Genomic DNA, 25,610 nt, shown 5'->3' on the forward strand with positions numbered 1-25,610 from the left:
TCGGCTGCACACTCGCACGAAACAAACAGAGAGTGTTCGGGTGGGCGGCGGAGGGGGAGCCCGGCGGAGGCTGCGAGTGGGTGCCCGCGGGGGGAGCGGGCCGGGGGGCAGGGGTGCGTGTGCGTGCCGGGGCGATGGGGGCGGCAGGGCACGGCAGGGCACGGCAGGGCACGGCAGGGCATGGCAGGGCACGGCAGGGCACGGCAGGGCACGGCAGGGCAGGGGTTGCTGGGCCGCAGCAGCCCGCGGGGGCGGCGGGGCGCAGGTGGGTGCCTCCGCCTGAGCGGCTCTACCTGCCGCGGCGGGGGAGGCCGCCTCTCGCCCGCCCTCTCCCACTCCGCACCCCCCACCCCCCGCCCCGAGCCAGCCCCCGCCTCGGCTGGGTGTCAGGGCTGGGGCTTGCCGCGATTGTTTGTTGGTTCTTCCGCGCTGCCGATGTCTTGGGGGGCTGAGGAGGAGGAGGAGGAGGAGGAGGGCGGGGAGGGGGAGGGGACTAGGGCTTGGGAGACGGCGGCTCCTCGGCCTCTCTTATTGCCGCTGAGTTGCGCTCCTCTTCCTCAGGCTGCGAGCAGGAGCCGCCCGGCCGCTTCCCCCTTCCCCGGCCGGCCGGGAGTCCCTGCGGCGGCAGCGCGCTCGCTCGCCTCCCGCCGGGGCAGGTGAGTGCGGGGCGCCGGGCACCGCCGGGCACCACCGCCCCGGGGCTGCCGGCCCTGCGGGAGCCGCGGGAGAGCGGGGCAGGCGGGAGGGGACGCAGTTTGCCAAACTCCGGCGCCCTCCTGGTCCCCGCTCACGGCCGCTTTCCCTCCCTTCTCTCCTCTCCGCAGAGCACGCACGCCCCGTCTCCCTCAGCCTGCCCCGGCAGAGCGCTCCCCGAGGTGCCAGCAGCCGCCAGGATTTTTGTCTGTCTTGTTTGTGTGTTTGTTGGCTTTTGGTTGGTTTTGTGGTTTGGTTTTTGTTTTTTTGGTTTTGTTGTTTTTTTTCCCCCCTCGTTTTCATTTGGCTTTCTAGTCTCGCTGGGAATGGTAGGGGCAGCGGCGCCTGGAGAAGGAACAAGTGTGGGGAAAGGGAGAGGGAGCCGGAGCTAAATGACAGGATGCGGGCGACTTGAGGCACAGAAAGAAGCCAGCCTCCCTCTGCCCCCGGGACTGCCCCTGCGGACCGTGCTTGCTGCTCTTGATTCCGGCTGGAGGATTTAAGACCTAGGAAGAGTTGTGCGTGGAGGGCGTTTTTTATTTTTTTTTTTTTCCCTCCTTTCCCTGCTGTCAGAAGGGAAAATGGACTGGGGACTTCTCCTGCGCTGTGCAGCCCTCACCTTCACCCTCGCCAGGGCTCTGCGAAGCGGTAAGTGCCGGGGGGGCCGTGGAGGCTCAGCGTGGGCAGGCAGCTGCGGGCCGGGCTGCGGGGCTGCCCGTGCGGGCCGGGGGGGGCGGCACCGCCTGAGCCCGGCCGGGGGAACTTCCCGCCGGAGGGAGGCGGCGCGGCCCGGCCCGGGGATCGACCGCCCGGCGCTGCCGCCCGGCTGCCTTTCCTGCTCCTCGGCGTTGTTATATAAAGCAGGCTGCTCGTTCTCGCTAGATCAGGACAGCCAATTATCGTAATAATGTTTCCTCCCATAGGCAATTAAATAAGTCTCGCCTCCGATATCTGAAGGATAATGAACACTTTAAAGGGAAGGCTTTATCTCCCCCTCCTTTCTTTTTCCAGTGCGTAAAATTTCGGATTATAGTGCTTTTTACTAGCTGTGTGTATACCTGCGAGTAGTCTTCAAACGGAGAGCTCTCTAGACTACCCCTTTCCCAAGTCTGCCGTGTACGTGCAACTTGCACAGTGCCAAGAGAGAAGCTGAGCTTCTCTGCGAAGGCTCAAGACTCCCTTCCAAGAGAAGAAATCCCGTAACTGAATGACTGATGTAGCTAGTTTACTATCAGGCAGCCCTTGAAAACATAACTAATTAAAAGCAGCGTGCTCCTCCTTCCGCGAACAATACCAGAGCGCTGTGAATATTTCACTGCATGATGCATTTTTAAAGATGGTCTAATTGTGGGACTACTTGATGTTTAACTCTCACACATGAAGTAGCTCGTGTGAGTTTTCCTATCCTGACAAATCCTGAGCAATTATTATTAACTAATTATCAAATATTTACTTTTGCCTGACTGGGTTTTCAATCAAAGTAATTAAAAAAAAGAGAACACCCTCTACTTACGCTGGTATATTGTTTTAATAAGGGACTGGAAGTTGAGTGTCGTGAAAGAGAGTATTAAAATTGTGTGGTTTATGATGGAAGTTAATCTCTTTCCCAATATGTTTTGAGAAGGCTGCTTAATTTAATCGGGATGAGCTGCCTCCTCTAGTGCTGTGGTGCAGGAGAGAAGGCACTAGAGGTGTGCACTTAGCCTGGCTTGGGGATGCCCGAGAGGTGCACTTCGCCCTCCCCCCAGCCCAGGTGAGGGGTGCGGGCAGCTGCCTCCCTGGCACCCACGTAAACCAGGTCTGCTCCTCGTCCTGCACCCTCAGCGTCGGGGTGGGGGGTGGGGGAATCCAATGCTCTTGTTGATCATTTCTCCCCATTTAAAGAAGGGGAGCAGGGTGGGTCGCTCGGCAGAAGCCTCCAGCATAAGTGGTTAATGTGGTGGCCCTGTTGGAGTCACCAAGGCCATTAACCTCCTCTGTAACCTACCAGACCTACTAATGCTACCTTCACCTACATGCAGTACTAGTGTCTGCTAAATTAATTCATTAACCTTATTTAGAACTAATGGTCCAAAGTCATTAGAAACTGCTCTTCTTAATCAAGTGTGAGAGAGATTGCGCAGAGCCAGGGAGTCTAGCAGACCGCATTATCTTATTACACTGTCACTTTCCCAGAAGTCGCAGATTAAGGAGCGCTGGTGGTAGTGAGTCCACCTCAGCGTCCTCTGAAGTGACTCTGTCAAGTGACTGGAAGCAGCACTGCTTTATTTCAGGCATTTAACAGATGCCAGACTCTGCCATGTTGTTTGCAGGGCTGGAGTGGGCTTAATGAGACAGGATCACTTTCCGAGTGTGCTTACACAGGGAGGAAAAAGCAAGATTCCCTGAGAGCCCCAGACAGCAGATTAGCAAAATCACCAGTGACAGCTTTTAAGCCTTGAGCTGCAATGCCTTTTGTTCTGGTCAGAGCAAAATAGCCTGTTTTGCAAAGGCAAAGCAAAAAAAAAATAATAAGATAGCCTTTCCCAGCAACATGCTTAGCAATATCTGGGTTTTGACCATACAGCTGAGTGCCTATCATCCCCTTCCCTCCTAATTTATGGCAAATAATTTCTCTAAAGAGTGTAGCTTTATGCATTTTTGATGTGCACTTCCTCATTCATTTCCATTTGACCTGTTTTTCCCACAATAAAATCCCGTACATTTATAAATTCATGCTGAGAGCAAGAAATGCCATTTTGCTTTCACAGGGAATGTATTAGATGCAGCACTGCAGCCTGTATATACCATTCCTGGGACACAGTGATATATAGTCTTGCTTTTTAGTGTGGACGTTCTTCCTGTCTGTAGTTTACTGTCATATTTTATTGCTCAAAATTAAAAAATCCATGTGTGGAAGAAGTTTTCTCCTCCCTGAAGGTCTACAGAAAGAAATCCATAGTAGTAAAAAAAGTGATAACACAAACCTGCACTGGACAGTGAAGTGAGTTACCATGTAGGCTGAATTTCTTGTCCCTTTTTATTTTTCCTATAAACCTTAAAATGCAGCCCTGACAATGCTGGCCAAAGGAGCAAGATACAGCATACCACATTTTGCATCACACTTGGTGATTCTGGAAACTTTAGCAACTATTTTGCCATTAGAAATGATTCTTTGTTGTTATTGGGGGGAGGAAGGGACTCGGGGAAGAGGAAAGGATATTGTTCTGCTCTGTTACTTAGATGCAGTCTCTGAGCATGAACAAACTTTCTTGAAGGAATAAATAGTGGATGATTTCTGCTTCACTAAAACCACTTTGTTCTCTGCTACCCTGGGTTTAAAGAGCACAGATAGCTTCAACCTGCCTAGATTTATGGACTGATAAAACAAAAGGAGGGTCTGCTGCAAATGAGCTGGGATCCACAAAGACAATCCCAGTGGTCAGTGACACAGGCCAGGCTTATCCCGTAGCTGGGCAGGGGGTCAAATGGCATCTTTATAGCTCACCTCCCAGCTTTCCTTAAAACTTCATACTTAAGAAGATTACACTTTTTGGAGATAATCGTGTCTCAGACACCCTTCTGAGCTACCATAAACGTTTTTTGTGAGAATGCAAGGTTTTAACACTGTAAGGGGCACTGTTTGCTCAGGACGGGAGGATTTTTAAAAGGATGCTGTTTAGAAATGGAGTATCTTCTGTTGCTTCTCCAGCTGCTGGACTGAAGGGTGGGCATGGAGAGGCAGGCCTCTTCCCTCTGGTAAAGTGTGGCAGAGATGCCTTTGTGTAAAATGCACAAGGATGCAGCAAAAGTTTGCCTGAAGAAGGCTGCACACACACATGCACACACACACAGAGCATTCCCAGGGCAGTCGACTGGTTTGCTGCTGCAGGCTGAAATGGGGCGCTTGCTGTGGGGGCACTGAGAAAAGCCTATCTGTTTTCTTCCCCTGCAGACAAGTGCGGCGACACGATTAAAATATTAAACCCCGGATACCTCACCTCTCCCGGCTACCCTCAGTCCTACCACCCCAGCCAAAAATGCGAGTGGCTGATCCAGGCCCCGGAGCCCTACCAGAGGATCCTGATCAACTTCAACCCTCACTTCGACCTGGAGGACCGCGACTGCAAGTAAGTGCGGGCGCCGCGCTCCGGAGCACCACGGCGCCACCTGCCGGCCGGCCGCCGCCCCGCGCCCGCGGGTCCCCCGCCGGGCCGGGCTGCTCCCCGCCGCTGCCCACGGGCAGCGGCCCGTGCGGGGAGCGGGTGGGGGTGGGTGGTGGGGGTGGCGCTGCGATGTTTAAAAAGATCTTTGCAACTTTTTGAGCTTTATGAACTATATTTGAATTCTATCTGCCTGATGAGCGTGCAAGTGGGTGATGGTGATGAGGCAGGTTATGGGGGTGCTGGTAGGGTGGGGTGCCGTTGCATGTTTGTTGGACTGCTTGCTGTTTTGAGTAAGTCTCTAGAGTTATAAAAACTAGTTCCTTTTCGTTTTGTACCCCCACCGCTACAAACAGCTGATGGCCGAAGCAGGCAGTTTATAAATTGCCAAATCCTCTTAATGTAGAATTAGTCCAGCGTTTACTCTCTCCCGTTAAGGGGCAGTGGACTGCAGGACTGATAGTGGTGTTTCCATCTTTCTCCCTTTGCTGCTGATTTATAGCCAGTAGCTCTTCTTTCCCCTCCTCCTGCTCTCCAAGTAATGCCCTGAGAGGAGGAAGGGGATAGCTGAGGCTTTCTTTGCTTCTCTGTCCTCGCATTCCTGTCCCGGTCCTGTCTTCTATCCCAGCCGAAACCAGGGCAATTACCTTTGACCACCTATTTCCAAGAGTGAGAAGGGGAGTCAGAGCCTCCCAGCAGCTGTTCTCCACTTTTCCCCAAGTCTGTATACCACATAGCTTGCACAAGGCAACACATGGTCAGATCAAGCCCCTCTTCAACATGCCGTCTAAATTCAGCCTACTTGTTTCATGAAGAAAATATTTTAGTGATTCATTATTTTAAAATTTCTGGAGTATCACAGATTTTCATTCCCTTCTGACAACTGCAAGAGAGAGTTACTGTTCATTAATGCTACCAGTCAAGGTTTTCTCTGCATGTCAGAAAGATTAAACTCAGTAGTCATTGGTGTTTGGCATTTCATGTGAGTATTCAGGATTTTACAGGATTTGGTCCTGTAAAATGATGCTTGGCATTGTCAGGAACAGACCATGAGGTTAGAGTGTTGGACTTAGAGAAAGGGAGCAACTGTCCTCAATCATTAAATTTTATCGTGCGCATCTTTGTTCCTATTGTTTAATAAATGGATTACTCAGATCACTTATTACAGTTATAAGGTTATTACTTATTACAGTTACTGATTTCCTTTAAAACTGAGTTTTTTAATGATGCAGTGTGGTGCTTAGTTGTTTTTTTGTTGCTTTTTATAATCTCTTATGTATCAGCATTTTAGTACCGTAGCTGAGTGATAATGCAGGAAAACCCTATGCTCATAAAACTAAACTGACTTTTCGTTAAAATGAGTTTTTACTGTGGTGCTGGAGCTGCAGCTCATATTCACACCATATGTTCACACGCTGACTTCCCATTCTTTAATTTTTAATTATTTGTACTCAGGCAATGGTTCACTTCCCCATGTCTTCTTGATACAGGTTTTGCTTTCATTCTGTGGGACAGTGCTAATGCTTTAAAATGTCTGTCTCTGCCTCTTAGATAGAGATTAGGAAATTAAATCAAGCATATTCCAGTGTCAATTCCTTTTTGTTCCTCACTAGAATACATGTTTTTTCAATGCTGTAAAACCAACATGCTCTTTGACAGCGGTAAAATGGTGTACAGCATACAATTATTTAAAGAACAAGGCATGGTGTTGTGCTAAACAGTGCTAGACTGAGCTGAACTGGGTCCAGGGAAGAAATTGACTCCCTCCCTCCGTTGCTCCCTTCTCAATATTCATTGTCCGCTTCCCCCCCCCTGCATTATCTCTTTCCCTGAAAGGGGCCCAGTGCAGTAAGGAGATGGTAGTGGGTGGAAGGAAGTCTCTAAACAAGGTTGTTTGCATTGTCTTTGCAGTATGTGATGGTGATGACTTTACCGTTATTTGGTCTATGCTGAAATGCTGATCTCCTAGGCTATGTGAAATTACTCAGCTGCTGTTTCACTTATACTGAAAATTGCTCTTTTTAACTTGAGAGGGATTGTATTTGTGCCAAAAAACTTAGGACCAGAATAACAGAAAATTATTTCAGCAACAGGAATTTGTCAACAACCTCTGTGGTTTGAAATTACAGTGTCTACTTACAAAATTCACATTCCGTGTACCAAATATTGGCTACAACAAAAGATTAATGCAATAAAACATATCACAAGATTTTTTAGTTTTGCAGCTAAGTACGTTTTGATTTCCTAATATACTTTAGTTTATTAGAAACTCAGTCTGCGATCTAGAAATGTGCAATTTAGGTTACATTCTATTGAAAGGTTTAGCACTTAAAATTAATAAGCACTTAAATATTAAACGCAGATAGAAAATGAGAGATAGGGGAATTCATGTCTGGAAACAAAAAATGCCCCATACAATTAGAGTGGACTAGGGGAGAAGATTAGCTTGCTGGCCTAGCTCCCAAAATCCTCTTTGTGATGCTGTTCATTGCATCTTAGACCTTAGTTAGAGTTGAAAACAACTTTAATAACAAGGACCCCCTGACCCCAGGGAGGGAAACAATGTGACTTTGGAAGGGTTACCTTCTTGTTCTGTAGTGCCAACAAGAAAATTGAGAGACCTTATCTAACTCTTTAAAATATTACTCTGTATAGAGGGCTAGATGTATTGAAATGTAAAACTGGTGAAAGGTTGATTCTCTGGGGAGAATCAAAAGCAGCAAATTTAAGCATTAGCTGTAGCATGAAGCTGTTCCCAGTTATGTTCCCAGTCTTTTTGTATGTTAGTGTTTGGAATTAATTATAAAAATATGCCTTTTACATTTACCTACTTATTATGCTATGCTTTAATGAATAAGTATTTCTCAAATGTCTGCTAATAAAATTCATTTATGTATGATTTTCTGATTATCAGAAGCATTTGAGTTGTTTTAAATTTCAACCAAACATGGTGAAAATTCCTGTTTTTCTGGAGGCATTCCAAAGGACTCAAATTTCACAGTTTTGAAGAATAAAGATAGGCAAATAATTAAAAATATGTTCACACAAGCTAGGTTCATCTAATGAAAAATCTTCTAGCCAGAACTACTGAAGCAGCATAATGGAAATACTGGGTCTCGACGGGAAGTATACAATCATGTCAACCACAGATTGTTATCAAGGACATACATAATGAAAAAACACACGGTCTCTTTTTAACTTTTAACTTTAATGAGTATTATGCCTCCTCTTCAGGAGGCCAAGAAACAGAAATTATGGTTGTACTTTAAGAAAGAAGTTTCTGTTTGCCGTTTTGCCTTTTCTCAAGTAAGCCCCAGTAATAGCCATGCATTTTTGGAATCAGGAACATGGTTAAAATTAATAGAAGAGACAAAACATATGGCTACATATTATTTAAAATGCTCCAGTGTTTGTTGCATGTGGTAAACGCTTTTCAGCACTTGGGGCAAGCTGTACAAGTCTCGTGTTGCTGAAGTATCATACTGTGTAAATGTAGCCATCTTGAACCTAGTAAAACTTTATACCTAGATAATAAACAAGAATGTCACTGATACAGTACTTTGAATTTATGGAACTTTTCCGGTTTCCCAGCAATGCACACTATCAGCATGATAATTTATAATGGTTTGTGACAAATGTTGCTGAGCAAAAGAGGTGTGTGGTTACATTCAGATCAGATGTCATTATCTAGGGAGCAATAAAAATTTCACAGACACTAGGTTAAAAACATTAAGAAAATGAATGTGAAGCTTCAGAAGAAAAGGGCTTAAGAAAGGTGGAGGCTTGGGTAGAGAAAGCCCAACAGTGGTTTCCTTACTGACAAATTATTGACTTTGTTGCCAGACTTGACTGTATTGTTTTACAAGGTTTTCATAGATATACCACAGAGCACAATTGTTTTATTTGCCATCATTTATAGATGTAGAGAGTAAATATCATTGTTGCTTGACAATTATAGAGTGTACACTCAATGCTGTCAAATCACTTGGAATGGAAAAATTGCCCATTTTGGAAACATTCAAATTGTAGAAGGTGGGATGTCATGGATAATTAGTCTTTATATTGTGTTTACCAGGTGTTAGTTACACTGATAAGATTAGAGCCATATAGAAATTGCAATCAGTTATAGAATACAGAGAAGAAAACCCACACCCTCTGTTTGTTTATATAGAAGAAAACAGCTCCTCCAGATTCTTAAATAAGGAAGAAAGTGTAGCTATCCAGGCCTACAGAGTGAAACTGTAGCCCCCACGGAACTCCTATAGACCTTAATGACATTAGAAATTCATCCATCCATTTTATTTCTAAATAATGTCAATGGATTTATGCTATAAATCTGTAGGTAAAACAAACTGAGGCTGGTAAAATAAACAGGAGCAAGGCAAGCCACGACTCGGCCTTTCTCTAGTTTCTGCAAAGTTTAAGCTTTCGTTTGCTTTTGTCTAAATCCTGGGTCCTAATCTTCTGTGCAGAAGAGTTTTCTTTGTGCCTTGTGATTCTCTTGCATAGGGGCGGGCTGAGCCCTTTGGGGTGGGTCAGTGGGAGCACGCACCCCAGCTGCGCGGCTGGAGGGGAGCAGCTGGTGAAGGGCACTGCTGGGCTGCCCGCCGAGCCCAGCCGAGCCTCTCACAGGGGTCCTGTCAGCGGCTGCACATGTTGGAGCTGCTTTTTGGCTGCCCAGAGGAGCAGCTAGAGCCTGGCTCTAGGCCTGCCAGCCCCAAACTGCTCCTGCAAACCACACCGAGGGTATCTCAGCTCTAATGGAGGGTCTGGGCCCAGCGTGGGCCTGTCATCATAAGAAGCAATGGGAATGTTCCCCTCCGCTTCCACAGAACTGTCTCCTGTTATTCCTTAAGGCTGTGAGGGAAGGGGCCTTGTAGAATTGGTGTGTGACTGTATCAGTTGTTTTGATGGCAAATGTCAGTCAGAGCTTCCTAATACCTTCCACCACCGCTGCTGTTGAGCTGGGCGGGCAGTGAGGTGACCGCAGCTGACAACAGGAGGCAAGCAGCAGAGCTGGCAAAGGAGCACATTCATTCAGGCCTGTGAGAGGCAGGGACCATGTTTGCCCATGGTTGAGCAGAGAAGTCTGAAGGAGCCAAGGCCTCTGAGCTTTCAAGCAGAAATATGGTTTTAATGGCCTGGCCCTGCTTCTCTGAGCATCAGCATTCAGCTTTTAGTGGATTGCCTCAGGAGGAGGTACCCAGGAGAGGGGGGAATGCCCCCTCCTCCCTGCTGAGGGCAGCTGGAGGAATGCCCACGCTCCCGTGTTTGCTCTGATTTGAATTAACTAAATCGCCCAGCTCACACACCTTGGGCCGCTGCGGACTTCACAGCAGGAGGCTGGCAAAGGCCCGAATGCCTCTCTGTCGAAGCCAGGCTCAACACAGCCATGAGCAGAACATGGGGCCCAGCACCGTCCTGATGGGAAGAACGCACCTGGGCCCAAGGGGCAGCATCTCCATGCCGTTGTCTCCCTCAAAAATCTATCCCTCAAAACCTCTTTGGGGTTATTGAGAGATTATTTGGGAGTTACTGAAGGGATGAAGTGGACCATCCTTCATTCTGTCCCCAAAACAAGAAACGAGTGGTTTTGGCGTAGTTTAGGATGAGTCGTTGCAGTGGGTTTGGGGGTCATGTGATATCTCATGTTTCTGGGTACACTTCAAGGGCATTTCTCTGCTTTATATAAAGCACATGAAAGGCTTTCTCAGGAAGCATGCTGCTAGATTCCAGTCAGCCCTGCTGGTGACCACTGCTATTTGATACACTCTGGAAGGCTACAGTAAACTGTGCCAAGGAAAGGAATCAGCCCAGAGCCTGGGCAGGATCAGGGAAGCAGAAGACACTTGTTGCAGTATACATGGAGCGTGTTACCCCTCCTACACACAAAAATCCCAAAACTTTTCCTTAACTTAAAGGCTCTGTATCATTAAACTATATACGACTATGTGCTTTTTGCTGCAGGATTCAGCATGTATTTGCGCACAAGTATCAGATGCAAGTATCTGAAGATAATGCTGTTATTTTATTGTGCTTTAGAGACTAAATAAGAGTTGAAAGAAGTTGGAAAGTATATTGTTTTTCTGACAACACAGTGTAATAACCCAATTCTTTTGTTGTTTATCCAAGCAGTTAAGTCTTGTGAAAATCTCTATTGTCAAACTGTTTAACAATTCTTTATTTTAGAGTAGTGGTTTGGGTTTGAGTTTTCTCAGGAAAAGGTATTAGGGAAACCATGACCAAACTGCCTGGTCATAGCTAGAGAGTCTGTGCTGGCCTGCGTTTAGTGCTGAGGTGTTGGATGGAGAGCCTGGTTCTGCACTCTGTGTGTACGGGTGCATTCCCTGGCACAGTAGTCTCGAATTTGGGTCTGTACAGTAGCATATTAAAATTATAATAACAGTCATATGCAGGTGTTTCTACTAATCCAGACAGTTAAGTGAACTGTGGGGAGGATTCTGTCTTGATGTGCTACAAGCAGGTGCCCTTCAGACAGGAAAAAATTTGAGGGTCAAATATGAATTCCTGCAAGCCTAATCCTTCATCCTGCCTGTGGACAGAGACAGACAAATCAGAGCAGAGGGCTGAGTCCTTTCTAAATGGAAACCCTGAGTCATTGGCATTAGCCTCATGAAACTCTTAATGGTTTCAGTCAACTCCACATGGCTGTCCTTTCCACCCCCTCTCCTGTGCTAATGTAATTAAAACAAAAACCTATGTGTTGCTGAAAATTAGTTTCTTAATTATAGCTTATTGCAAGCTATAACACTGGATCATAATTTGATAATTACACTATAGAGATTTTTATGCAGCTGATGTAAAACCAAATTAAATTATTTTCTTTTGTAGTATTTCCAAAGAATGAAATTATGTCTGAAAACAGGATATACATGCACTCACATGTATATGTCTAGACTTCTATATCACACAGAACTACTTGGATATAGTCATGTGTTACATGCATCTCATTAAGACTGTGCATATATACAGACATTTATGCATGTAGGATAGACTCCTTAGTTTATGTAGAAGTTCCTAAAGTAAATCTACTAATTAAAGTGCTAATACCCATCTTAAGGCTGATAATTAGGTATAAAGAGAAAAAGAGACAGGATTAGTGTTCAGATCATGTTCCAAATGCCTCTTAATTGGGTGTTTGTAATCAATCCTGATTGCAAGAGGCAGTGGTTTGGCAGAATAAAGAATGAAAAAGGCTTAGCCCTACTATTTTCCTGTTAGTTGACTTGGCCGTAGTATTTAGGTCAGGATCCAGTGTCAAACAAGGTAATTTTGTCAGCCTTAGCTATCCTCATAAAATATATAAAAATCTTTCCTAATGATATTTTTTCAAGCTAAAAACTCTCTGAAGCTAGACAGTTATTTTTATCCAGAATCTTATAAAGTGTTTTCAAGTGAACCACAGAAAAGACTTTGTTCTCCTGGCCTCCATCCACCACTGACTTCTGAAATCAGGTCTGAGTTCACTGTGGGTCTTTCATTGCATTGACCTTGGCACTTTTCTCACCAAGCTACAGTTTTCCATCACAAAACCACACAGCTTGGTATAATGATTATTTCTTATCCCAAGTAACCAAACAATTTTTTAAACAGGGTGACAAATTTCCCTCTTGCACTGTGGGAAGCGAGCACCTGGCCATTTCCAAATAGAGTTTTAATGAACTTCCTGAAGGAGATTTGAGAGAAGTTTAATAAGTCACCTGCCAACTTTTCAGGAGCATAGGTCACTTGCTTTTCTGTAGGAATTCACTAAAATGTGAGAATAACCCCCTTCCCAAGTTCTAAATGTCCATGGAGGAAATTGATTTTCATGGGCAATATCAAAGGTTTTTAAAAACATAACCTCAAAAAATTAAATTTCTGATTGTTTCTCACACATAAGGTACTGCAAAACTCTGTGATCCACAAAGCTGGTTGTGGACTGTGTGAGCTTTATAATAATTCATTTATACGGGAAAGGACTGTGCATATTTACTCATCTTGCATGTTAATAGCATTACAAGTATTTTACGTAATGCTGTAAAATGAAGAATTTAGACGACTCAAAGGACCATTGAGAAAATATCTCCGTATGTGGAAGAGACACCCATTTGACATGGTGATTTCTTCCATAAGAAACTATGGACATCCCAGAAGCGCAATAACTGCTGTTCTACAGGAGAAACTAGGCGGTTGTCCGCTGCCTTCCACACTGATGTGGAGCTGCAGTGGCCACATGCCCCATGCTTCCCCTAAATACGGATGGGCTGAGTCTCACACTGAATGAGAGCCTGGGTTCATGCCTTCCTTACACTCCCAGAAGCCTGGGCTGTGTTACACTTTTGCACTGTGGGCTGCTCTGTGCCCCCATGTGAAGACACGGCTCATCATAGCTGTGGGGTGGGGTGGGGGTTGGAGCACCCCACTGCAGGTGGGGTCATGCACTGCCCTCCCAGCTCAGCCCTGTGCTGGGGCTGTGCCCCACTGCTTTTCATGTTGGAAAAGAAGGTACAAATAATTCTTTTTCTTTCTTACAACACTTGTTCTTAAATTGGAAGTTAGTAACCTAGAGAAAAATAGAGAGGTCTGTTCACACCCATGTGATTATTTCTCAAAGCCTCAAGCTTTGAGAAATGCTCCCTCACAGCCAAAGGTTTGCTCATCTTATTCACATCAACGGTCCTGCTGAAGTCAGTTAAAACAAGAGACTCGCTTGTCCAGGGCTAATAGCTAGGACATACATTTATGGCACTATACAAATTAATAATTACTTTTTATAACAATGGATTTCAGATGCTTGCAGAGTAATTTACAATAGAGTAGAAAAATAAGCTTTGTTATTTTTTGTCCCCTCAATTAATAAATTACCATAAATAAATTATCATATCTTCTCCAAATCTTAGCTTGTAATAGTGAAGGTCTGGAACAAGTTGCTAAGTGCATGGGTAAGAATCAAAGTTTGCCTTGTTGTAGGATCTTGTGCCAATCTGTCATTAAGCCAGACAACTTCTACTGACTTTCCTCTGATGTATTCATCTGTAGCAAGGGAAGCAGATCAGTAATTTAGAAAAGCTTTAGCATGATCACCATGAAGAACGTAGGCTACACTGCCTATTTCCATAGTGATCACTCCACTTTGCCAGATGCAAAATGAGAGACTTCCATCCCTCATGTTCTTAGAGGAAATCCTAGGCTGTCGCTCCATTTGAGCAGCTTTAGTTAAGTCTGGAAAAATATGCAAAGGTAGCTCTTAAATAAATGCTTTTTTCTGTTTCACAGCCATCTCCATAATCTGTTTTGGAGACAGAGGCATAAGATGTATTAACATGGCAGGCATATGTTCTGATTGCTGAGTGTTTTTTGACGTTCCACAAAACCTCTGAGACTTTGTGTCACAATTCTCTAAACTTTATCTATTTCTATATTTGTATCTGGGCTTAAATCCGAAACTTCTTTACATGCATTTACAGAAGAAAATTTAGGTTCATCTCCTTGTATTTCAGATGGAAAGCAGTTAAAGCAGGTACACATTTCAACCACTCTGTATAGTCTAACTTAATGCATTTCAAAAGTTTTCTGTTGTGTTTCAATAGCACATACACTATATAATTTGGGTATATAAAATAGATACAGCACCACATCAAGCTGCAATGCAAGTGAAGACAGCTCTACTGATGGCAATAGTGTTGCACCTGCTAATAGCTCAAACACAAAATACCATAAGCATATCATATTATGTTCCTTACTGGTTTCCATTTTCATTTATCCTTCACTAGATGATGGCCTTCAAACAGTATAATAGTTGTCTTTATCTCATTTCTCTGACATCATTTTCAAGCTCCTTATTACTCTTGAACAGTGCAGCTCATAGTGCCCAAATTGCTTCTCATTCTTCCCATCATAGCATGTCATTATTCAAGAAACCAGTGCTCTTCAGCCTTTCCCACACAAATAGCTCTCCCTCAAACTAAACTTAAAACTTAATTCCAAGACCCAGTCTGACATTTCCCAGACAATTCAGCTCCTTCTACCAGCTATTACATTTTTAATTTGTGCATTTTTACACTTTTTAATTAACCATACCTGTGTACTCCTTGCGACTTGAATCTTTGTCTTCTAAAGCCTAGTCTTTATACAGTGATTTTTGTACTGATTTAATGATTTCAATTATGGTTTTGTTTGTGTATAGTTAAAAAAATTCAACACGTACTGGGGACACATATTCTAGTATGAAGATGTCTTATGTCAGTATTTTTGCAGAAATTAACCTTGCTAGTGTCAGCAGTTTATAGCGGGGGCTGTACTGCTTTATCTGTTTGTGAACTGGTATAGCTAAAGTGGCTGTAACAAGAATATATAGACTTATTTCTGTGTTACATAACTTGTCACAAATGCTAGTAGAGGTTTTTGGAGAATGTATAATTTAAATTCATTAGCAAAAATTAATCTGATTGCCTTACTGACTGCAAGTTGCGAATTGCAATATAGACATAGGTATGTGCATGTTGGGGGACTTACTGACACATCCATTTTCTCCCAGCTTTTTCTCTTTGAACAAAAGCTTAGGCAATCTAATCTAAGCTAAGCAGTCCCTCTGCCTGCTGTAACTTATGCTTTCCAGGAAGGTTTTTTTTTTTAACTTGCCTCACTAGGCAGCTAGATAAATTACTGTGGTGTGACCTTCAAGCACCTCGCTTACTCCATGGAAATTGTCCGTATGCACACTCTCACCCCGTGATATTCCATACGATGTGCAAGGTAGTGTATCCTGTTTCTTAGTTATTCCTCCCCCCACCCCTGACATTACAAAGTAAAAATATGCTCATAGGTGTAACCACAGCTCAGCTAATGCTCTGAAATCAAACTCTGAGTGCTCTGAAAATAAACATCTGATCACTGAATAACTTTTGCATGCCCCCATATGCTCAGCATAGAAAGAAAAATGTATCCTTCCCTGTTACATCCCAGTTTCAGCTCTTTATCGTCTGAAAGATGGCAGATAATTTTCATTTAAATATGTAGAGAAAGTAAGCTTCTTTTCATATGCCATATTCTTAATTTGTCCAAAGATCATTCTACTGGAGTTAGGGGAGCACCAGTTACTAACTAATATCAGCTGAGTGAGGAGCTGACTCTACATTTCTACATTTCCTTAGAAATTCTCAGAAGAAAGGCCAGTATTGTAGCTGAAACGGCATTAACTCAGAATGAAGTCAGTTAAAGTTTTGCCATTCAGCAAGATCAGACTTTAATACTCATGCAGAATGGGTAGGAGCTTCTTAAAAGTAGGTGGAGTAAAGGCAAAAGTTCTTCTGTCATGTGTATAAACCTTTCTTTCCTCTAACAGCTTTAAACAAGTACACAGGATTGGGTGCTAGGGTACTGTGGCTGTTTACAGCGCTAACTCTCTCATACTGCTTGATCTTGGGCCAGTCAATCATCAACTTTGTGCCTCAGTTTCCTTAGAGAGGATGATATTTCTTTGGTTTGCAAATATCTGAGGATGCACTTATTAGTGTTTGTGAAGTCCTTAGAGACTGCTGAGTGGTTATGTAGTGCAGTGTAATAGTTATTTGCCATTGTTTTGTATTTTTTCATCTGCTAGCTGATAATTTTTTTTTAACAATATACTGCTGTGTAAAAATGCATGTGGCAGTCTTTTGACTTTCATAGAGAAGTGTTATCCAAACAAAAATAAAGAATAAGACTCATGCTCACAAGAGACACATTATCCATGATGAGAAGAATCTGTAACAGACACAGCACTAACTCAAAACTGAGCACCAAACAGCATCCAAATGCAAGCAATTTCAAATGTGTGCATATTGCCAGTGCAAAACCAGGCCATTCTGCAAATGCAGTGTCCCCTGAGGAGTAGTGAACCTAGCAGCAGCAACGCTAATGGCTGGCTTCTCATGTGCAGTGAGGGAAAGCAGCGCTTTAGAGCCGCCTTGGGCAGCTGTTAAGTTATTCATTCTTAACTTACTTCTATAAAGCTTTATTGGGTGGAAGCAGATGACAAAGATTTTGGGCCTTCTCTTGTGTGCATTGATGACGGGGGGTGGGGTGGTGGTGGTCGTGGTGGTGGTGTCCCCATCCTTGCATATAAGGTGACATTCTGGCTTCCTTCAAGAAAATGGCAAAATTTCTCCCCAGTCTCGCTTGGACTGAAAAAAATATATTTTAGGTTCCAGAAAACCCTTTTTTTTAAAGAACACTTTCTGGGTGCCAGTGTATCTCATAGAATTTTTCTCAGTTTGGACATTACTTTCCTTGCAGTGCATACAGTGCGTGTAGGGGAGCAGAGAGGCCCATGAGTTTTCAAATGCATTTCTACTACTAGAACAATGATGAAATAATAATAATAAAAAAAACCCCAAACTATTTTCTGTTGCTAGAACACACGTAATGCATGAACTACTGTGCTAGGTCATCTACCTTGTTTCTTAACCTCCTTTCAGAATATTTCAAGCTGTTTTGTGGTTTGCTTGTTCCACCTGATGCCTCATCCTTCCGTATCTTCTCTCTGTAAGTGATATGAAAGCTCATGCTCTCCTGAGTAAAACATAGCAGTTTTCTTTCTCACTATTGTCCACTCCCAATTTATGGACATTGTAAGTTAGGCCTCAGAAAATTGTGAAAGTTTATAAAAATCCTTATATCTCAAAAGTTACTGTTGATTTCTTTTTCATTTTCTGTCTAGTATATTTTAGGGGGTTTCCTCTGTGATAATAATAGCAGAAAATTCCTCTGCTTTAAATGAGAAGTTTGGCAATATCCTGATACCAGCAACTGATGCTTTAAAATCTGTGACCAAATTTCATGAGACTCATGACAAAGATCATGAGAGCTGGCACTGCTGGATTCTTGCTAAAGTCCCAGCTTCCTGATGCTGTTTCTGTTCTTAGTCACAGCCCTGAAACTCCCATTCCAGTGGTAGACTTACAGAAGAAAAATAGGACCAAAAGGAAATGGAAGTATTAATTTATATTGATTTCACTGTTTGGCTATGTTTCTTCACCCCTCACTGTATGATCAAAACTTTCAGAAAGCAAAATTCATCTCAGCAAAAAAACCCTCTGAGTTTACCACCCTTTTCTCTGAATATGCATAAAATAGCATTAGCAGTCCTATTGTTATGGAGGCTACGTGTTTGCTTGGCTTCAAAGCCAATTTGTACCAATGAAAAGAAAATTGATTGAAAGCCATTAAACACAAGGACATGAGTTTTGGCTCAGAAAGACCCTGACCTGCAATTCACTGACATGTTTGGGACAAAGATCACACCAGCTGCTGCAGGATCCTTACACTGTCCCACTGCTATCCCCTGGCAAGCACGTTGCAGATAAAAAGGCGGACTGGCATATAAAAAACTTTCTTATGCCATGTTCTTTTATGTGTTGTGCAGGCTTATGTTTTCAGGGGATTGTTCTCTTTCAAAAATTACACAAAACCACTGTGTAAAATAACTAACATTGACATTAAGAGTCCCATCCTCCACCTAACTATATCATTTTTATGTCTGCATGTTTCTAATGAAGGCAGTGAAGTTGTGTTGTATTTCCTTTACGGTTCGGATCCTTTCCGGCTGCAGTTACAATAACTGCAGTGGGTCTAATCTCATGTGCACAAGCTGAGAAGTGGCTATATAGCTTTAAACTCAGGGGCTGTTCTGAGGACAAAATTAATTTTCAAAACATCGTTATAAACTCAGGGAAATCTTAATGTCTTTATTCTGTTATTACTTTAAAATAATAATCCCAAACTGACCTGGGAGCTATTACTCAGTGAGCACTGGCCCCTTGGAAGGTTTCAACTTGTCAAGTTTAACCATTTTCTGAACACACAGAGGAAGTCATTAAGGCACATCAGGCTGCTGATTGCTATTAAACTCTGCAGAGTGTTCTGTGTAAAAATCAATGCCATAACAGGACTACAAGCATCTAAGAGGAAGGAAAAGCATTTCTTTACCCTCCGGTAACTCAAAAACGTATTAATAGATTTTGTGAAACCTCAGAAAAATATCACCTATAAGCTAGGAGCCAAATGTAAACCTCTGTGACAAAATAATACAGCTCAGAAAGCTCTGAGCACGTGAAAATGGGATTATAATGGAACTGTCACTGCTGTAACCTCAACTGTGTGTTCCTGTGCTGGAGAAATCTCACACATCTGCACACATATGCATGCACATGCTTATTTATTGTATCCCAAGGAACACCTTTTTTTCTGTATTGCCACTAAGGAACCTAGAGGAAAAATGCGTTTCTAGTAAAGTACAATCTTATATAGCTTTTGCTAGAAATACAAGAGTTTTCCAGATGAGTTCAGTCTCAGAATCAGCAAAAGTGTTGCTGAAATGGCTGGTGGGTTTTGGCTGTGTGGGAACTGTACTGAAATATGCACACAGTTTGCTTCTAGTTGAAGACTTTTGTAGAAGTATTTTTCATGGGAAAAGATAGTTCAAATAATATTAGGAAGTTTTACTGTAAACATGCAGTATATAAACTCGGCAAAGTCCATTGTCTGGCTCTGAGGCCAATTGCCATGGAATGGCTTAAATTCAAACGGTCCAGTTCTCTTACCCCAGAAAGCAAAGTGGTGACATTCAATTCCATTTTTGGCATGAATTTTGTTAATTTTTTTTTAATAAATTGTTGAAACATCTTTTAATTTGATTATTCATCTTTGTTTCTTATATGAAAATGAAAGTTTACTGAGCTGTATTAAATTTGCTTCATTCTATCATAGGGTTGGAAGGGACCACAGGAAATCACCTCATCCAACTTATTGCTCAAAGGAATTACATTTTATATAACACAAAAGCCAAAATCAAGCAATCCATGTACAACTAAATGTTTCCATAAAACCAAAGACCTAGTTAGGATGTTTCAGAAACTTCATTTCATGGCCTATCCCAGCCCTTCTGCTCAAGTAAATACTAGTTTCTCACCAGCTCTCCTTACTAATTTTAAAATTTTAGATTGCATGCTTTTATTGAAAAGAAGGTTCCCTTTCTGTTTTCCCACTTTAAAATACATGGAAATATCATGTGGCATTGACCCACCCCAGGAGAAGGCCTGGCTGCAGGGCCCCTGTGTCATGGTTGTGGTCTGCCATCTCAGTTAAGTCCAGAAAAGACCTTTCTAAAGAAAAACCGTGAAGGTGAGCAGTCTCAGTACCACGGCTCAGGGCAGGCAGGGCTTGGGACCAAAACAGCCAGCTTTGGTCCAAGTGGAGGCAAGTTTTGCCCAAAGCTCACCAAGGCTGCAGGTTTCTGACAGTCCCTGTCCTGGGGAGCAACCCCAAGTCCATGGTGAAAGCATGTGGTCATGGCCACAACCAGCATGACAAACCCTCTTGGAGTATCTGAGCCCAAGACTGAGATCTGGAGAAAAGGATCAAAATTGGGCTTTTTTTTAAGGACCATATCAAGCACATGCAATGAAAAAGCTCTTAACAAGTGAGTTGTTAAAGCCTGTTTTAGTGCATATGGTCTGGATCAGCTGCAGCGAGGGGGCAGATAGCGGACCATTTCCCCAGCACAGTGCTGAGGAAGGAGGCTCCTATACTCTCATTATAGCAGGGGAAAATCCACTTTTCTTGCATGGATAATTTGGAAGTTATGAATCAGCCTGTTGTTTTTATTTCAGTGGAGTACAGACAAGAGTTGTGTAAAATGAGGCTGCTGCCTGTCTGTCAGGCAGCTGTAGTTTTTTACCCTGCAGCCTCTTTTAATGTGCATTCTTGGCAAATTCTGAAGAGAAGCAGTCACAACTGTGTGCTCAGATGTTAAAGCAGATCTCATACCCTAGCCATTGAGCCAAGGACTTCACTTATGCGTCACCCTGTGTTTGACACAGCCATTAAGCATCCTGACCCAGTAACCAGAAAACTGAATTGGTGTCTAAGTTAAAAGGCACAGTAAAAATAAGCTCTTGAATCATCCGTGTTTGAACAGAGATTAATATTTTCTTGCAGTGTATCTACTTTGCAGTGTATCTACTTTTCCCAGGTGTTAAATAGACCATTTTCTGTCTGCTGGTTTCTAGTTGTTCTTTTTTTTTTTTTTTTTTTTTTTTTAAGTAGGTGTTAAAGGCTATTCCAGCCTAACTCTACAGGGTTTTAAAGCATGAGAGGCAGTTCTCTGCAGAAAAATGCCCATCTTGCTCAAATAATTAGCAATTATCTGTCAAAAAACCTTCTGAGCCGACTACACTAAGAAAAACACTTTTCATCTTCAGCTTTTTTTGTCTCCCTCTTTTTCCCTCCTTTTTACCTCTCTCCCACCTTTTCCCTAGCATTTTCTGAGCAGTCTTTGCCAAAGGAAACACTGATGAAAGTAACTCAGTGGCTGAGCTCCTCCCTGTCCGCCCCATAGATTGCAACAGACGTCTGCCTTTTTACACACCATGTCAGAGTCCAGCAGAAACGTTTAATGTTCATTGTTTCTCCAAAATAAATAAAAGCAGCACAGACCATGCAAAGTGGCTGCAGACATCCCATTGCTAATAATGGAGCTATGCTGGTAATTGCTAATAAAGATGCAGCGTTTCAGCACGGGAACACTGTTCTAGCTGTAATGTGGATCGGGCCTGAATAAAGTGACACAGATGGTAACATTATTGCATATTTCTTTGTAGTAGAAGTTAAAATTTTACTTGGGGGGGGAGGGGGGCAGAACTCCTATGTTTCCTTCCAGTTATTTCTTTAATATTAGCAGCACTGGCATGCTTGATCTGTGAGGTGTGTCACTGCCACCTAAGGAACTTGAAGAGCTGTCTGTGAAGTGAGGAGAAGCAATTGTTTCCATTTAGAAAAGGAAGCACTTAGATGCTGTTTAACAGAATTACATTTGCCTCCCTTGGCAGGGATGACCCATTTTGATCACATGCAACACACAAACAACAAACAGCCAATTTGCAGTAAATCAGACTTTAAATATCTCTTTGGCTGCTATCTGAAAGACCCGTTCTGGAGTCCTGTCTCATGAACCAGAGCTCCCACATCTGTACCTCAGTTGTCTGGGGGTATCTGCCGGCTACAAACAGCAGGAACACATGCTTTGTGGGCCAGCTCCTGGGTTTCATCTTCCTTTGATGCACGCAAAGTACGTGCTCCTCTGGGAGTGCCCAGCATCCTCCATGCTTACGTGCATAACGACTTCAGCACCCTGGTGAGCCAAAACCAGTGGAAGCACACACTGCTACTTTGGCCGGACTGCAACATGTTTCCTTTGAAAGGTGTTTGTAAAGCCGTGGCAGCATGTCAAAGATAAGAGAGGCAGGAATTTGTTGTGTTTGCCAAGCGCCTGCCTTTGTTGGCTCTGTCCAAAAGAGCAGCTACCCTCACTTTTGAACTCTCTGAACTTGCTGCATGTTCATCCACAAAAATCACTAGCTTGCCCAGACCTAGAGTATCAGGGCCAGAGTTTTCCTTCCTGCAAGATTAGGTCACAGGATTAGATCAAAGTCTACTATGCCATTTTGCACCACATGGATGCAACAACCAGCCAAGTTTCAGGTCCCAAGTACAGGTGTCTAGTAACTGTATGGTGCACACATGAAGTTTTGAGCCAGAAGCCAAACTTACAAGTTAAATTTCATTTGACACCTTTCTCATCCACCCTTATAACTGCACTCCCAACTTAAATTTCAGAAGATCGCTGCTAATGTCTACAACTTCTATGCCTGACTTTCCTTTGCAATTTTCTGTCTTCATCGGGCAATTCAAAACTGAGATTAATAATGCCCTTTTAAAGAGCTGAGAAAGAGAGACCCACCAAAGAGGATTCTTCCTGGCAAAAGAAGTGCTGCACAGTATTAATTACTATGTGGAGGAAACACGTAGCAGAAAGCAGTGTTGGCATGTGTGTAGGAAGTAAACACACTGTATTTGCTGCAGAGTTGCTGGAAGTGCAAGGTATGAGCAAGAGTGATAAGTGAGTGTCATTTAGAAATGATTATGAGAAAAATAGTGAGAAAGTGCAGAAAGAGCACCTAATTTCACCTAATTCATCCTTCCAAAAGCTGGATGTCTCCTTTAAACTGGATGTGTCGGCTTCTCCTGTGGCTTATGTGGAGAGCGACCTCCAGCAAAAATATATCCCACCTTAAGACTGATCACCAGTATAAATCATTCTTTCAAGGTGCCTTTCTTTTTCTCCCCAGACTACCAAGGGATAACTAGCTCAGTGTATCTCCCTGGGTTTTTGACAACTACAGTAAGGTGAAATAAATTCCACCCAAAGTCCTCAGAAATGGCTACCCAAAGCGGACAGGAAAGCTGGCAGACTTAGATAGCTACAGAAACTCATTTATGTCATGGTGGACACAGAGCTGATTGCCAGAGCTGCTACAGTCTTGCCCACACCAATGAAGTAAAAAAAATCTTGCAACTGTTTGGAAATTGTTTGCCATATCACAGGCTCAATGCACAACAAGCACTATAATTGATTTACAAGTGAAAATGAAAACAGAAAATGAGCACAAGACAAGACCTCTGTGTTCCGCTCATATAGAAGTAAACATTTTCTTCAAGAACTGAAACTGTTCTCTTAAAATATGGCACATGTTGTTGTGCTTACAATGTAAAACTGCATTTTCTTTGGCGGTTTTACCTGCAGCTTCTGTGGCTTGGCTCAAAGCCTTTTTGAATCTCATTGGGGCAGGCTGACAGACCTGTGCTCACTCGTCTGTGGCACTCAGTGTCACTCCTTCAGAGCACATGCACCTCAGGAGCACACTGGTCAGCACTTAGAGGTCTTCTGTAGCAAAGAAGATACTTGATAGGACATAAGGATATGGGCAACATCCCTGAAGTGGAAGGAAATGGAAAGAAAAACACCAGAGTATAAGCACACACAACACAGACTGCCTAATTCAGCAAAAATGCAGATCGTTCACTTGAGCTTCCTCATTCTCTCAGCACACACTCAGCCCTGTTTAACATATGCTTGAACTGCTCTTAATTTAATGTAGCCAACAGGTGCTTACAATTAGGCATATGCTTAGTAACATGACTGAATTAAGGCCCAAATATTCCTGCTTCAACACATGAACAAGATTGTTTCTATTAAGACAGAGCATTGCATGCTTGAATTTGTAATCAATGCAGACCGCACCGCATGGATGATGAGGCACTATGAAATGTTTCTGTTCAGAAGGCTGATCACATGCATCCATTTAGATCTGAGCTCAAAACTTTTTCTTAATCACGGTCAAAGCAATGACTGTATCTTAGACCAAGTTATGAAGCTGAAATCCTGAAGTTCTTGTTGCTGCAAAATTCCCACAGACTTGAAACATGCAAATCAGATGCAGTTTATAGACTCCTGGCAGACTGTCAGGGCAGTGTCCTTAAGTTCCTGGTGTTTTGCTAAATTGTAGTAAATAGTTCTGTAGTTTAAAATGCAGGGAAAATAGAGGACACTGCATTTTCACTTACAAACCGAGTTTAGTCAGTTTGCCTAGTCCCTGCCTTATTTAACTAAAATAAGGTGGACTTAAGCAACAATAGGTTAAGCAGTAATGACGCCATCATTTTCTTTTGCTGAGGCTTTAGCCAAGCTAAGGCTGCAATGCTAAGCTAAAGTTCTTTCTCTTTTTCCTTAAATAATATTTTATTGAGCAAGAAGCGGATGCCAGAATGGCCTTTTGATCCGCTAAAACCAACAGCGTCTCTAAGGGAATCTTTCCTGTTTATTGTATGCTGCTGCATTTGGAAAAGGCTAGCCTACAGTAGAGCCAGACTTCTTAACATACAAGAAGCAGGGCAAAACAGGATGAGGCCAAAATGGGAACTGTATATCACAGGAACTCGGAAAGGCAGGAAGTAACAAAAGAAGTAGAAATTCTTGATCAAAAGTATAATTGTACCAGCTTGTGCAAGAGGATAATGACTTTCAAATGTCAGTCTTTGTGCCTGTTCATAATGATAAAGCTATTAAACCATATGTACTGTTCTTAATTCCATTTCTCATGGCAAGTCATTTAGGATCCACAACTATTCTGTCCACTAAAATCTAAAGCATTTCTTCAGCAATATTCAAACAGTAGATTAAAAGGCATGCTAACTAGAGCAGTGCCAGCCAGGACTGCTGCGCAGTAGTTTAAAGTGTGTCAGAGATTCTAAGCCCCTGCTTTCAAGGATTTAAATACCAGCCATAAAAATTCACTCCCAGGATAAAAGTCAACCAAGGAGTGAATATTTAAATCTAATTTGTTAAAATAAAAAGACATCATTTTTGTAGTTTAGAAGTTTTTACACATAAAAAAAGGTCTTAAAACATTTTTTGTGGATCTGTAACTGAAAAGTAAATCTATTTCAAAAATTAACTCAATAAGAAATTAACTCTTAAAGCAGTCAATGCCTTTATTTCAGAAAAAGAGTTATTGCAGAGATAGTCACAAACAAGTTACCAAGTTTTAAAACCACTGCTGCACAGTTGAGCTTGGTCCAAATCTCTGTTGCTAGTGGAAAAAAAAAAAAACATTTGCTTCAGTGGTAATTAGATGAAATGCTAACTTCCTCATGAGGCAGTTAAATTCTGGAAGAAAAAGTAAGAGCTCAGTTTGGTAATCACAACACTTGGTAGAATTTTCATTTATAATGTCAGTAAAGTTCCCTCCAAAGACGGGAAGACAAATGTTGTGCTGGTGTCACTGTGGGTGTTTTAGCCTTCCCCAGCATTTCAGTCAGAGTGTCAGTGCTTCTAATCCCAGGCCATGAAATGGTGTTGCTTACAGACTGAAGTTGGTAATAACGTGTTTTATA

General features: G+C 42.9%; 1 protein-coding gene across 1 annotated transcript in view; it reads left to right on the top strand.

Moving 5' to 3' along the window:
• Positions 1–512: 512 nt before the first annotated feature.
• The window catches only part of NRP1 (neuropilin 1), a 114,820-nt gene continuing 89,722 nt past the window's right edge, over positions 513–25,610 (top strand). The window contains 3 exon segments of the mRNA XM_037384856.1: positions 513–656; positions 825–1,341; positions 4,628–4,802. Coding sequence (XP_037240753.1) covers positions 1,275–1,341; positions 4,628–4,802 — 242 coding nt within the window. The 5' untranslated portion in view covers positions 513–656; positions 825–1,274.

The sequence above is a fragment of the Falco rusticolus genome, chromosome 4 (genome assembly GCF_015220075.1).
Source record: "Falco rusticolus isolate bFalRus1 chromosome 4, bFalRus1.pri, whole genome shotgun sequence".
Lineage (NCBI taxonomy): Eukaryota > Metazoa > Chordata > Aves > Falconiformes > Falconidae > Falco > Falco rusticolus.